This window comes from Phlebotomus papatasi, chromosome 1, assembly GCF_024763615.1.
Source record: "Phlebotomus papatasi isolate M1 chromosome 1, Ppap_2.1, whole genome shotgun sequence".
Classification (NCBI taxonomy): Eukaryota; Metazoa; Arthropoda; class Insecta; order Diptera; family Psychodidae; genus Phlebotomus; species Phlebotomus papatasi.
In genome coordinates this window covers 8628607-8644575 of record NC_077222.1, presented here as the reverse complement: position 1 = coordinate 8644575, position 15969 = coordinate 8628607, and the positions used below count along the sequence as shown (strand labels likewise).

At 34.4% G+C, this 15969-nt stretch overlaps 1 protein-coding gene across 1 annotated transcript; it reads right to left on the bottom strand.

Moving 5' to 3' along the window:
* Positions 1-1141: 1141 nt before the first annotated feature.
* Positions 1142-8148, bottom strand: LOC129798697 (focadhesin). Its single transcript, XM_055841975.1, has 3 exons — positions 5221-8148; positions 1438-1932; positions 1142-1369 (listed from the first exon to the last, which is right to left on the bottom strand). Exons 1-3 carry the CDS (start codon positions 8110-8112, stop codon positions 1223-1225), a joined length of 3534 nt encoding a protein of 1177 aa, XP_055697950.1. The 5' UTR covers positions 8113-8148; the 3' UTR covers positions 1142-1222.
* Between the last annotated feature and the right edge of the window lie 7821 nt (positions 8149-15969).

Sequence of the window (15969 nt, the reverse complement as noted above, 5' to 3'; positions counted from 1 at the left end):
GGCAAATTGTCCAACTTGTGTCACTTTACCCTACTAATATTTTGACTTACGTAATGAAATTATTTTGTGTTCTAGATTTTCAAGAGCTTTTTGTACCTAAAGAACTTTGCAGTGTTAGAAATTAGGGACAACAATGAGCATTTTGAACTAAATCTCTCGAAAATAACCTTAACACTGAAAACAATTTGTTTCAAAATACAAAATTTTGATATATTTTTTTCTCAGTATGATAAGACCTTTAGAAAATTGATGTATGCAAAGGAGTACAAATGTATGCAAATTACAAGAGATTTCAACTTATAGAATAGTTATTTGCTTGCCTAAATAGGCCCAGAAATAGACAAAGATTTTTAAATATTGTAAGATATTTTCCTCTAAATAGACTATTTTAAAGTAAATCATTTGTACTTGTTCAGAAAAAACGCGTCGAAACTCTTCAAAATGCTTCATGCTTCCCGGTATTGAGAAAATTATTTTTAATTGACTTTTTTTTTTAAATTTGATTTACACCATGCATTTTGATGAAATTACATTTGGTTTTGGAGAATTTTAACACCTTTGCTATGGTTCAAGATCAAGATATAATTTGTAAAAATTGGTTTGGTCATGTAACTAAAAATTCGAAAATCAATCTGAAAAATTAATGATCAACAAAATTGTAGTAATATTGTTGTGGCCGATAGGTAAAGCATAAATTCTTAACATTTTAAGGTAAAAAATAAATCAAAACCTACATTTTCTTTAAACTATTATGAAAATAAATAAATAGAAAAAATCCAAAAAATAAAACAGTTGATAGCAGATTTGTATAATGCCCAACGTACAGTTACTTTTGTTTTGTAAACATGTTTTTGACATTTCAATGAGAGTGAATGAAACTGAGATCTAGTCATCTCGCTCTCTCTCATAGGAAATTTTGAAAATATGTTTACAAACAAATTTTATTGTACGTTGGACGTTAAGCACTTGCATGAAAAATTTTCTACATGTTTTTTTTTGTTTAATTAGTTGAATTTTGATTGTTCAGAGTAGCTATAGGGTAGAATAACATAACTATATCAAATACTTACCGTTCAGATGATCAAAATCATTTGGTACATTTGGTAAGCATTCAAGATAAATATCAAGTAAAAAATGAAAATGCTGTAGAATTAATCAAGTTTATTTCAAAGTTCATACAAAATTCTTGAGACTAAAAAAACAAAAACAAAAGTGACAACCTTCAACTCTTAATCATCATCATTATCTTTGCCCACACGGGTTTATTGCAGAAGTACGGTAGATCCTTCGAAAATATAATGGCATTCTTAACTCTGTCGTCGTTATTCATTTCCAAAGTTTGATTGAACTCAATGAGAAATTCGTAAATCTAGAAAAATACAAAGCACAAATAAAATTAATTTAATAAATAAAATGAATTTAGAAATGAAGAATCACCTGTCCACAGTGATCCTTCCAATGCTTCTGCATCAGTAATGAGCTCAAGGCATGAGCAAATGCATTCCCATCAGGATCATCGCTGTTAATTTTATTGAAGCCGGAAATATTTTCAATAGCGTCGTAGAAAATTTCGCTGTAGTTCCTAAAGTCTTTTGGATGACCATTGACCATAGAAAATTGAATGTCTGCCAGGATTTGGAGGCAGAAATTGATGAAAACTTCATTTTCTTCGCTATGCGAAGCATAAATCTCTTTTAATTCATTTAAAAGCTCTTCGAAATCTTCCCATTGAACGGAACTGTCGAATTTGGTTGATGGATCGGAGATGTGACTAACTATTTGATCCAGAAGTCTGATGTTCCCGGGCTTTTTAGCTAATCTGGAGCAAATGTATCTTTTGAGCCCAAAATCAAGCTGAGATGCAAGGCGTAGCACGAAGTCCACGTGATTCGCATCGACATTTCCGTAAATTGCGTCAAAAGCTTCGAACATCTAATGAAAAAAAAATTGATATGTGATATGGAGCTTTTAAAAGTCTACGGTGAGACAAGTAGCGTCAAAATTTACTCCTTTTCAATTTATTTTAATTGCTTTATAATTTAAGTTAAAATGGATTTTATTTTCATTTACACAATCCTTCGAAAGATAATAGAAAGTCTGCTCGACTTTCAATTTTAGCCAAGACACACAGGGAAGATTATAACAAAAGGACATACAAATTTTATCTCCGGAACGAACCACAAGAGGATATATTTTGAAACAAAGAACCCAAATAACAAGTGCAATATTTTTATAATAGTTAACTTCGATATCGATCGTAGGTTACATTCTATTTTTATTTTTAAATTTTCTAAAAAAGCTGAATCATCTCGAACTTTTTGATTCGTAATCTAACCTAAGAGTGGTTTTTGTTTGTCAGATTCAGAACATCTTTTGAAGGTCTCGTCGATTTTTCAGTAAATTTCTTTGGTTTTCTGAGATAAATTGGTTAATATTTTAAAGATTGTTCGGGTTCTTATTCTTATTTTTCCCGATATCTCCAGTTTCTTAAGTTTCGCGATTTTTTAATAGTTACTCGAGTTTTGAAAAACAACTCGGGAAATTTCTACGAATATTTCGTGTAAGTACCGCCTGATTTTTTTTTATTCAGTTAGAGGTTATCCTTGAATATTAGGTCATGTATGACCTGCACAGTAAAAAAAATTAACACTATTATAGTGTGTAATCTTTCACACCACTATTATAGTGTTAAATTTGGAAAAAATGTTTAATTTAAAATTGTTTAATTTAAAGTTGTTGAATTTGAAGTTGTTGAATTTGGAGTTGTTGAATTTAAAAATTGTTGAATTTTTGTGTGTAAACTCAAAAATTGTTAAATTTTCATTTCATTTCATTTATTTTAGTTTTTTTTGCCTTTTTAGACATTTGTAATGTTTTTTCCTGTACTCAGGATCCTCCCTAATGCGAGATAATTACATCTGATGCTCGGATCTTCACGATATACTTATTATGCATATAAATATTTGATGTTCTATATGACTTTTGCCCAATGAAAAGTATCTCGACTGAAGTATATGTCTTAAATGGAAATTCAACAATTTTTACACAACTTTTGTTTAAAAATTCAACAACTTTGGTTGAAATACACAAGGCTTCGGACTATAATAGTGTGAAAAATTATGATCAAACTATAATAGTGTTAATTTTTGATCATGTGACAAAAAATACTATAAAGTTGTGTATTTTTTCACACTATAATAATGTGAAAAACTATAATCATACTATAATAGTGGTAATTTTTAGAATTTTTCAAGAGTTTTAAATTACAAAACATTGTTGAAAATTTTTTATGACTATAATAGTGAGAAATTTTTCACAGATCGCAATTAAATAATTTATCCAATTTTACACTATTATAGTGTTAAAATTTTACACATTTTCAAATTAAACAACGTTGTTGAAAATTTTTCAACTATAATAGTAGTAATTTTCAATCACGTGACAATAAATTACCAAATTATTGTGCATTTTTTAAACATTTTTAAATTAAACAACTAAAATGGTCGATTTTGCACTATTATAGTCATTATAGTAGTAAAATTTTACACATTTTTTTTACTGTGTAACCTCAAATAGAAAGTCATAAATACCAGGAAAGTTTCAAGTTCAATGAAAAATGTTATATTCTGCTGCAATTAGAAATCTACCAATGTCTTTTTTTTTTAAGAATTTAACAAACATCCAAGAAATATATGCTATTTTAAATGGTTAGAATTTGTCATGTTATTGAGGTTAAAATTCGATACATTATATTCAAAAAACTTTTTAAATGTTTTTAAACACCTACTTAGTTTTAATTTGATTTTTTTACATAGATTAGAAGATTCTGTCCATTCTGTCACAAAAAATACATCTTGATTTTTTAGATTAGGCATAGCATAACCTAAACTTTTTAAAAAAATATTTAGGAAACAGCAGAGAAATATGATTTTTGGGGGAAACAATCCTGGCAACGTTATTTAGCACCAAAGGCAGAAGGTAATTCAGTGATCGTTTGAATAGCTGAGATCTTGGCAGCGGAACAGAAAACCTATCCCTGCTTCCGACCCCGTTCTCTTGGATGATTTTCAATGACTGAAATACGGCAGTCAGAGAATCCTTACGTCTTAGAAACTTCATAGTCCTAATGACTCTTCTCTGACCCGAAATCACTGGCCTCAGATGCTGTGGACACGCCCCACCCCAGCATAGTAAGGCATATCGCAACCTAGATTCGCCCAACGCAAAATAAAAAGCCCTAAGAAGTCTTAAAGAGCATGAACCCCTTAATTTATAAATTTGATGAGCCAACAACTGTAAAGAAGACGCCACCATATCGGTATGATCCCTCCATGATAAACCCTCATCCAGCATGGCCCCTAGGTACCTAAAACGGGCGACCGGAGAGATACTGAAAATTCGGGATATACACATAGCAGTTAGAGGCGCATCACACGTTTACATTGGTCATCGAAAACAAGGCAACTCACAAACATAAACATCTCACTATCATGCATCGACATTGGAGGTGACCTCGTGATTAACTTTCCCGGAACCATGATCGGCCATTGTAGTTCATGAATTGGTGATAGATTTCTATGTATCTACGAAGGGGGATCATTGCGACAGTGGTTTCGAGCATTTTAGTGTATATTTTTAGGCGCTTGAGGCTCTCCACTGTCTCTTTGGGGATCGCTCCAAGAGTGTCAACTATAATTGACATTACTGCATTCGAGGTAGCTGTGCTGTACAGCTCCCGCACAGTGTCTAGGAGGGGCGTATATTTGGAGACTTTGTGCCTGATCCCGGTGGTTAGGCCCTCTCTTCCTGGTTCTTCACTACCAAGTCAGGTTTGAGAGTTCCGCCACCTGGAGCGGACATTTTCTGCTTGTTTAGGTATTCCGTCCCAGGATCGCGACGAGCGATTATATATTCACAAGGTCACGGATTTCATCATGTCGTCGCATCCTTCTGCCTTTGATATGTATGAAGATGCCCACAATTAATGTCATTATGATGGATCAACTGATTAGTCTAAAGTTAGTACTTAATTAAGTACTTAGTCTTAGACACAAAGCGCTATGTCTCATTTTCATATTTTCAAGTAGTTGGATGTTCAGCAACTCCTTAAAGTTGTCATTTCCTAATAACTTATTAAGTCCTTAATATGTCCTTAATGTATTGTTATGTTGACCCAATCTTTTTTGTTCTGCTTGACGATAGATTAGAAAGTCTGCTTACCTTCTTTCGATCGTGGCTTGCGTAGAAAACTTCTAGGAAGGCTTCTCCGACAACGGTAAGATGGCCCTCCTTTAGATGCTGCGTATTCTTAGTGAAGCAGCTTCGGAGGATCTTCCTGCGTTCCTCCTCTTGGAAAGTAAAGCCTAAGCATCTTTCCAAGTATTTCTTCGCAAAAGAAGTATCAACTGTGTCGAGGAGAGTTGGAATTTTCAAAAAGACCGTAGAGATCTCGTCCTGGTAAGATACGCTGGGTTCAAATCCTTCGAGGTAGTTGCAGAGGAATCTCTTGGCGCTGCCTGAGATGGCGTTCTGGTTAATGGCCAGAGAGATGCAGAATTGCCGAATCTCGAGGCTTCGGTGGAAGATTTCGTGCAGGCAGGACCAGTTGACGGGCGGAATGGGTTTAGGGAAGTCCTGGGACAGGATTCTAAGGCACTGGATGAGGAGGTAGTGATTGCTGTCATCATGGGGAGGCTTTTGGGCTTCCTGGTGGATGAAGTGGACGATCGGACGGAGGATGCTTTTAGGCGGAAGATATGAGAGATTTTCAGGTTCTCCTTTCCCGGCTGGAACATTGTAGACTCCTCCACGGTACTCCCGGACTTCTGAACGAATTAATTTCGCCGTGAGATCTCCAGCGAAGGAGCAGGCTTCCTTGTCGATTTTCTGCAGCATCTGCATCCAGCATTCTCCGGGGATGTAGGTCAGGGCGTCCAGGGGATCGGTGTCGGGTCCTAATTTGGACTTTGGGAGTTTGAGGTTTTGCCGGAACTGCTCCGGAAGCTGCTTCAGATCGATTTTGTCCAGAGGGAATTTAGCCAGGGCGTCAAATGCTGCCTTCCGGACTTCCTTTTGTAGAGTTTTGTTGAGACCGATGGTCCAAAGTCTGCCGTAGACTTCCCTGACCATGGCGTCGTATTCCGGGGAATTGCTGGGGTAGTCGGGGAGATTCCCAAAGAACTGGCAGAGACTTTTTGTGACATTTGGGCGTTTCTCGTAGCGAAAGATGAATCCGAGCGCCTTCCAAATGGCCACAATGCTGACAGTTCGGCTCTGGCAGAGCAGAAGAATCGTTTCTAGGACAATACAGATCACGGATCCATCGTCTGAAGGGCTGGAACATTGATTGAGGACGTCTGACAGATGGGATACCAAATCTGCTCCATGTTGTCCGGGATTCTTCTCACAGATCTCCTTGATGGCTTCTGCTCTGGCCAGATTGAGTTCCTGATCGGGATTCCCACGAGCCCGGGCCAATTGATCAAAGAGATACTGATAGGTCCTTGAATCTATCTTCCAGAGTCTCAAATACAGCTTCAAGACGTCTCCGTTGAATTTTCCGCCGTTTTCCTCGGAGAAACTGCGGATTGTTCCGAGAATTGTCTGAATATTGGTCCTATGGTGCCCACATTCCACAATTCCCCGGACTATTTCCAGCTTCTTGGGTCTGTCTTTGATATTTTTGACTTCCTGCTGGAAAACGGCGAGGAACTTGACGGAAATCTCTTCATTTTCCTTCAGGAGGATTTTTAGAGCGTTTACGGTTTCTTTGCAGTTTTCTAAGGAGATTTCCTTGTGACAGAGAAGGATTCCCCGGAGAATCTTACTGTAGAGAGCCATTGCTAAGGGTATCTTGACGATGTCTCTGGAAATTGACACTTGGAAGCCTTCCGGGAAGCTCGATTCAATTTTGCTGCAAATGCCGTCGAACTTATGATGCAGAGAAACAGTTCTGTCCAGAAATCTTGATTTAGCAGTCGAAAAGTCTTCAGGTATTGGGTCAACAGTCTCCTCGATGAGCTCCTTTAGCAGTCCCATTTCCTTTCTAGCAGCTCCGGAAAGCAGGTTTTCCTCCTCTGACCACAAGAGCAGGGAATCAAGAAGCATATGCTGCATCATCATACGCTTTCCCTTGACCATTAAATGTTTTATCAATTTTAGGAGGTCCTCCAGGTACTTGGGCGGGATTTCTTCAAGGAGTTGAATACACATCAGTAGCAGGACTCCCTGAGGCACAATTCCCGAGCATTGTTCATTCTGCAGCATCCGCAGAATCAAGCTGAAGCTGCTTTTCGGATCCAGGCCCAGCTTCAGTTGATTGGACAAACTTCCTGCCAGAATCAGGGCAATATTCACAGTGATCCAGTGTTTTTTCTTCGGAATCATCGCCTCGAGGGCATCATTGAGGAGGACATTGCTCAGCAGAGTCGATTTCTCGCAGCTGAGCCACAATAAACAGTCCAGGAAAAGCTGCTCGCCCTGATCGGATTTAATCGCTTGACCGATCAAAAGACCCCACAGGGTTCTCACACTCGGAATCTTCTCCATATTCTTCACCACGTACAGGAACACTGGCCTCAGGAACTCCACACTTGCCTGGGAAATATCCCTGTCCTGATGACTGAAGAGTTCCTTGACTTTGATGGCAATTTCCTGCCCGTGTCCTTGCTTAGCATTGAGAATGGCTATGTAGGGGTGTTCCGGATGCTGTAGCCCATAAGGACAAGTGTATTTCTCCTTGGAATCCTTCTTCCCGGAAGCCTGGGAGTGCTTCTTGAGCTCCAGGAAAAGCAGATCAAAGATTCCTTCAGAGACAGCAGCAAAACGGGGCCCTTCTGCATTGGGCAGCATGGACAGCAGGATTGTACGGACTTGGGAGAATGGCAGGAGGTCATCTTCAACTGTCTTGACCAGAATCTGGCACGCCAGGAGGCTCACTTGGGCATTTTCCGAAAGGCAAAGTTTCATCAATGTTTCAACTTCTTGATCTGCATTTTGCTTTCCGGATGTCTTAATTTTAATCCCACTGTACACCTTGGAAAGCCACGAGATAATTTTCACACTAGTTCCGCAGGAATTAACCTGGGAAATATCTATTTTTCCTGAGGACATTGCTTGTTTACTATATAAAAAACACTAAAAACTGCCAACAAAAACAGCTGTTCCAGGGCTTGCCCACCTTAATTTGAATTTCTAATTTTCCACTCAGCACATAGATGACGCAGACATCATCGATTAAACAAAATTGAAAACCAAATTTGCATACATCCAGGCGATTCTCTTCAATTCAAAATTTCTTCGGGACTGCCGATCAATATAAATGCATTGATCGAAGAATACGATGTTGATCGTTCTTTATTCCTCCAAAGAGTTTGTTGATAATTTATTGATATTGTGCGATCGCAAAAGTGTAAAACACCCAGAGTTTGACCACTTCCTGGAGCTGCCTACGCTATATTCTATATTTACGCAATTCACCAATATTCTTGCTTCATTTCATTTCAATTTCATTTCGTATTGCATCTATCTCTTTTTTATTCAACTTTTAAATTGCATGTTTAACATTTATTTGTGTTAACAACATGAACTTCGATGTGAATACCTTTTCCGGAGGCTAAATGGATGAATATCAAATTAATTTCTTGATTTTTTCTCAGACGAATTAGTTGGTATAATAAATTCGATGAGACAACCTGATTTTGAAAAAAAAAGTTGAATGGCATCAAATTTGTTTTCTGTCATGAATAAAATTTATATTTGCTTTTTTTCGAATTTCACTATTTCAAACATTTCAAATATTTCAAACAATCGAAGAGATGGGAAGGAAGGATGTTGTTGGCTATTTCCTTTATAGATTTTTATTGCTCGCTCTCTCAAGGGACAGCTATACAATTCTTCTTCCTTTATGAGATTTAATTTAAAGGATGAATCCTTTTTATAATGACAATCCTAGTCAAATAAATTTTTAATAAATAAAATTTAGTAGATTAAAATAAGGATACGCTTTTAAGTCAAAAATGTTTACGTAAGGAATGTGTATTTCACCCTGATTTTCATTTTCAAATAAAAATTATCACCTTTGGTCTTTAAGAACTGATTTTAACTCCATTTTTAGGTTCCCACACAATTTAAAATAATCAGAAAGAAAGTAGAATATAATTATTAGGAAAAATCAACACAGTAAAAGAATTAACACTATTATGGTGTGTAATCTTTCACACCACTATTATAGTGTTAAATTTGGAAAAAGTGTTTAATTTAAAATGGTTTAATTTAAAGTTGTTGAATTTCAAGATGTTGAATTTGGAATTCTTAAATTTAAAAATTGTTGAATTTTTATGTGTAAACTCAAAAATTGTTGAATTCTATTGATTGTTGAATTTTCTTTTCATTTCGTAGATTTTAATTTTTTTGCCTTTTTAGACATTTTTATTGGTTTTTCCTGTACTCGGGATCCCCCCTAATGCGAAATGATTACATCTGATGCTCGGATCTTCACGATATACTCATTATGCATATAAATATTTGATGTTCTATATGACTTTTGCCCAATGAAAAGCATCTCGACTGAAGTATAAGTTTTAATTGGAAATTCAACGATTTTTACACAACTTTTGTTTAAAAATTCAACAACTTTTGTTGAAATACAAAAGGCTTCACACTATAATAGTGTTAAAAATTATGATCAAACTATAATAGTGTTAATTTTTGATCATGTGACAAAAAATACCATAAAGTTGTGTATTTTTTCACACTATAATAATGTGAAAAACTGTAATCATACTATAATAGTGGTAATTTTTAGAATTTGTCAAACAGTTTTAATTCACGAAACATTGTTGAAAAAATTTTATGATTATAACAGTGAGAAATTTTACACAAATCGCAATTAAATAATTTATCCGATTTCACACTATTATAGTGTTAAAATATTACACATTTTCAAATTAAACAACATTGTTGAAATCACGTGACTATAAATTACCAAAATGTTGTGTATTTTTTAAACATTTTTAAATTAAGCAACTAAAATAGTCGATTTTGCACTATTATAGAAGTAAAATTTTACATATTTTTTTACTGTGAAATTTAAAAATATAAGTAATAAATAAAAAATAGTAATACTATAAATAAATAAAAGAAAAAAATCTAGAATGAGAAACAATCAATTAAGTAATTTGTCCTTTGATAACAAAAGGAAGAGAGTAAACTGAAATACTAGTGGTTAGGATCGTTGGCAGCCAAAATCCCGAAAGCCAAAATCCCGAACGCCAAAATCCCGAAAGCCAAAATCCAGAAAGCCAAAATCCCGAATGTTCAAAATCCTGATAGGAATGAAATTATATGGAGGAAAATGTTTAGAATAATTTCCCAAGACACAGAAGATTTCCCTTTGCCTCCAGCAAGCGCGGGTACAATCGTGGGAGTAGCTATAACTATAACACTTTTAAGAATTCGGGATTTTGACGTTCGGGATTTTGGCGTTCGGGATTTTGGCTTTCGGGATTTTGACCGGGACCCGTTAGGATTAGTACTCAAAGTTTTTAAACAATTTAACGAATGAGAAAAAAAAACATATGCTCACAAGCTGGAAAAATTTCGTATCAATTCCTTATTCATTTTAACCGATTCATTAAAAAATGTTCCAAAATCTCCAAAATAGATTACGGGAAACTGGGGCACCACCAAACAAGGGGTACCACCAAACACTGGAATTTTTTAATCGTCTATTCGATTTCACAGGATAAGACTTGTAGGAATTTATAGGTACTATAGGGATGCTTGTCCTCTGAAAAAATGATCGAGATAGTCCAAGTCAGAGATGTACAAGAACCGTGTTTGAAACCGAACAAACGTAAAATGAAACTTGTACGTTAATGGTCAAAACGTTGCCTGAACAAATTTATTTTGACGTTTATTCGGTTTCAACTGTTCTTGCATACCCCTGGTCCAAGTAGTTTGAAATAAAAATTAGTCTTTGGTGCTACCCCGTAAGGTGCCCCAGTTTCTCCTATAAAGAAAAATACATTTAAATTTCAAAATAGAATTAAATTATCGACACAGAACTAGTTCTTAATCGCTTCGACTGAGCTTATAGTCACCCAAAACGTTTCAAATTAATCCAGAATTATCCAAATCTGTCGACAATTAAGTTCACCAGTGCTATTCAACTTTTTACCTTGGAAACCTATTATTAGGAATACTTTAAAGTTATTTACGTAAATAGAATGAACTGTGCAAAAAACAGAATAAAAAATGTACAGAGACAAAATTTTTACATTTTAAAAATTATATTGATTCAGTTTATTAAAATAATACAGTAGACTCCATCAAATTCATGCGTTTGCGACCGAAATATCACTCAACTTATAGAGAAATTTTGGCGTGGAACTGTTTGAAAAGCACCGAGTTTTTGGTAAATTTGAAACATTTTACTTCATTACCCTTTTTAGGTGTATTAGGGGTTAAATTAACTCTTTTTCATGTTAATTTTACCCTTAAAAAGGTGTATAATTAACATTAAAAAATGTTGATATATTTTTACACCAAAAAAGTGTTAAAGTTATAAGGAAAAAAAGTTAATCGCACCCTCTTTTTTTCTCAGTGTTAAAGCGGCGAGATGTGTCTTAATCTAAATTTTAGCAAAAATAAGAAGATATTGAGTCAACTTAACAAAAAATACAATCATAAGAATTTTGACACGAGCAAGCGTCATGTTGTTCTTCAGGTTTTTATTGACAACAAATATTCGTTCATTGGCCATTTCGTATTATTTATAATATTATTATTAATTTTATTTAGGTATCAATTTTGTTTAAACTGCAGTAGTTTGATTAGTACTTTAGTAGAAATGGTTAAAGGGTTCCCCTAATTAGGAACCCAAAAATTAGCTGGTTATCTACATTTTTTTAGGAGAGAGATAACCAAGTTTTATGAAATTTTTTGTATATTTTTATATTTAAAGAGGCTTAAGTTTTTTTTTTAGAGATGCTATATTAGAACAAAATTTCACCCTAAACATGATGTGAATAATAGATAAATAAGTTTACAACAATTCTTTTAATTCAAATAGAAGAAAATTTAATTCTGAAAGGGATAGGCCTTAATTCGTTCACTTGGATGACCCGATTGTTCTTGAACCTGCTCTGAGCTTATTTGCTTGCGTCAATGTACCTTCAAAAATCAGGATGTGAATAAGTATAGCCAATGACTGAACCGTGAGTGTCAGATCGGTAGGTCGCGCCAATCGGTCTCCAAGATCGCACTGATTGCGCGATCAGTCTCCAGAATCACGCCGATCGGCACCCAAAGTGAACCGTAAGTGGCAGACTTATTTACCCTGTCAAAAATAATTTCGAAATGGTTTTTGAAAATTTTATGGAATATTTTTAGACTATTAGAGATAGACTATTTATTGATATAAACTTTAAACAATAAAAAATTATATTTCTTTTAACCTTGTGATTAGAGGATTCCCCTTAAGTGAAAAAAAACAAATTAAATATATTTCGAAGGAAAATTATATTTTTTGTTTAAAAATAAAGAAAAAATCTTGACAAAAGGAATGTTGAGAGTCTACAATCGTATTGCTAACTCAAATATAAATTAAAATGTTCTCTAATCAATTTGCGTAAATTAATGTACAAAATTTAATATTATCTTGGTCAAAATATTTTTTTTTAATTTCGTTATTTCTATTAAACATTATTATTCTCATTCCAACCTTACTGCTAATTTACTACTCATTTATTTTATCTTTAGTAAATGTTATTTAAATGATTTACGAAAACAAATCTAAAGAAAATTTTTAAATGAAAGTCCTATGAGGTTCGAGCACTCTGCGAATTTCCTTCGCCGTTATTTCACCAGTTTGGGCTCACGTGGATTTCACTTTAAAATTTCCGGTTTTTCCTCTGAAGAGAGTGTTTTGAATGATTGAATCACTTCAGGAGAAATAAAACCATTGACCATCAGACGTTATTTAAGATTTGCATAATGAATTTAAAATGTTAGTGTTGCCAATAAATGTGTCTACATCCAGCCGACTTACCTGCAAATTAAGATTGTCCGTTGTGCCGCCGTCTTGAAGGTGTTTGAAAAGAGTTCTTTTTTAATGAAATTGAATTAAATGTCATTATTGTGGATTTTAGCAATTATCAGGACGTCGAGGATGTGGGGAAAAATGTCACCTGAAACCCTCATTTTCTCAACATTAATGCACTTGGAACAATCACTGCAATTTAATAACACTTAATTTGATAATGTCGCCGACACTCTGCTTAATTGCCCTTATTGACAATTATCTTAACGCCTCTAATGAAATCATTTAGTGATTCTAAAGAGGTGCTTTTCTGCAGAAACGGCAGAAACTATGCTGGAGAGTCGCGTTGGTGGAATGGGAGAAATATTGTGACAATGATTGGATTAATGTTTTATTATTAATTTGCAGAATTGCAGTGAACACGATAAATTAGGGATTCCTATGTGTTTATGCATCACGCAGATTTATTGCAAATTCTTAAGATCTTACACTTCTCTAAGTCGATGGACACTGACAGATGAAAAAGATTTCCCACTAATATATTAATTGGATGTCAATTACGCTGTTACCGGAGGATTAACTGTCCTAGCCAAGAGACGTGAACATTGTGCATTGAAGTGTAATTTTATTCGACACGCAATAATGCCAGATAAAATATGTATAGTAAGAAATAAATTGGCAATAAAGTAGGATTGAAAATTGTTTTCTTAATACGTACATTTTACAAGAATTCTTAATATTTTATTTACATAAACACAGATTTATCGTTTTAATACATTGGATGTTGCTGGTGGAATATTGAGTTCTCAACCAGGGTGGAGTTAATATCTTTGAGATAGTAGGAAGGCACAAAACAGATTCTTCTGTTGCCGGCAAAACATTTCACATTTCACAAAGGTTATGCCACAAAGACAGTCTTTTACTGCTTATGATTCGATACACAATGTCCACTTAACGATTCTTCTGCAAATTAATGACATCTTCACCAATTTACCTTTTGATGGGCGGCACGGTTTGCAATAAAAATGCCTCTGATGGCGGTATTGTCACCGATGCTCAAGATTAAATGCTTCAAAATAATTACATTATCGTTCCCATGCAAGTTCATCATGGGGAATTTACAACTGGCGCCGTCCAGCTTAATACCAAGCAGGTTGATTGTTAAAAAAAAAGTCACTTAAGGAAAGTATTTTTTTATTAATAGAGAAATAACTTGATTGCTGAATAAAGAACTTCAATTTGCACAATTGCAATATATTGCTTAATATAAGAATAAAAATGCATTAACTTAATTACTTGTTCAATATTCAAGTGCAAACTTTAATTATTAACTTTATCTTAGCACTAGATTGCTAAAATAATAAATAAAAGTGCGAGAAACATATATCATTTTTATTTTAAGCATGCTAAATAGCTTTTGAGATGAAATTTAAACGCAGAATATGGTAGCATACAAAAGAAAATTGAACTTATTTCAGTGGCGTCCCCCGCCGTCTTAGCGTTGATGACCAACTTCCAGACCAAAGCAATGGAGACCACAGCAAAGAAAGAGCAGACTAAATATTAAAATTATTTTAAAATCAAAGGAAAAAGTCAATAAATATTCAGAATAATTAAAAAGTGAAAGGAAAGTCAAAAAATATAGGAAAGTTGCCAAAAAGACATAAATAGGTAACTGCTTCTACCGGATACCCATTTACCAATTTTATGCTAGAAATTACCCAAGTAGCAAAAAAAGTGAGCAACGAAAAGGAATTGTTGGCAACGAAAAGGAGTAAGATAACGGAGCAACACTGAAGTAACAGAATGGATGGAACTTTGAACTACCGCTAGTAATTTCAAAGTCATCTAAGTGACGTTTTCATGACTTAATTTGTACAATACTAAAATGTTGCTTGTATTATCACCATATCGAAATTTTTTTTTCAATTTCCCAAAGTTTTTCATGGTCGCGCAACAAGCTTTACTTATAGATATATCCCAGTTGTCATATTTAAATAAATAAGTAATCATCAATATGAGGTTATGATGAGCACGACAACATAACCTTACCGTGCTTTCACACTAGGATTTTTCCAATTTGTAAATTCAATTTAATTTTCAGATGAATTGCTCATCTGGAAATTTTGCATTAAAAATCATGTGAATTGATAGATTTTCGCTTATTTATTGATATAAACTAATACATGACCCACCAAAACATGTTTAAGCACGCTAAAATAGCATGATTGTGGTTTATCAATTAAATCTCGATTCAGCAAATTAATATGTTAAAATTTCTCAATCATTTCAATTTTATTGCAGTTAAATAAGTGGCCTTTTAAACCAAATTGTTCTTATTAAATTTATTTATTCGTTATTTGATTTTATTTGTGGCCAAAAAAATAAGATAAGTACTGTGATCAGTGTAAGAATCGGGAGTAATTTGCTAAGTTCCTGCAAAGCCATTTGAAGGAAATTGTTGTGTCAAGAAATCGCAGTTGGAATGACTTCATGCAGATTTTCACCAAGACTGTATGAGAGTCTCTTCATGAGCCCTCTTGCCTACAACCCTTTCTTCTGGCTTTGGGGATTCTTTTGCCTAACAGATAAGCGACTTATAAGACATTTTAAGTACCATCACACATTTTTCGGAGTCATTCACAATCAAAAATCTCGCGGCACTATTTAAAATTGAGCAAATTTCTTGCAAAATGTGTCTTGGCTGTGAGAATTTTCAAGTGAAATCTAGAAATCCTTTAATGCTCAATTGGCTCAATTAAATTTAAAATTAAAACGTGAAAATCCTAGTGTGATAGCACCGTTAAAACAACAATTCAAACTTCGAATATAGTAACAAAATTCAAAATTTTCGGATTACAGTAGAGTCTCGCTATAGTCCATATTTGGTTCCAGATTTGACACTTGGGTCGCACTATAGTCCATGT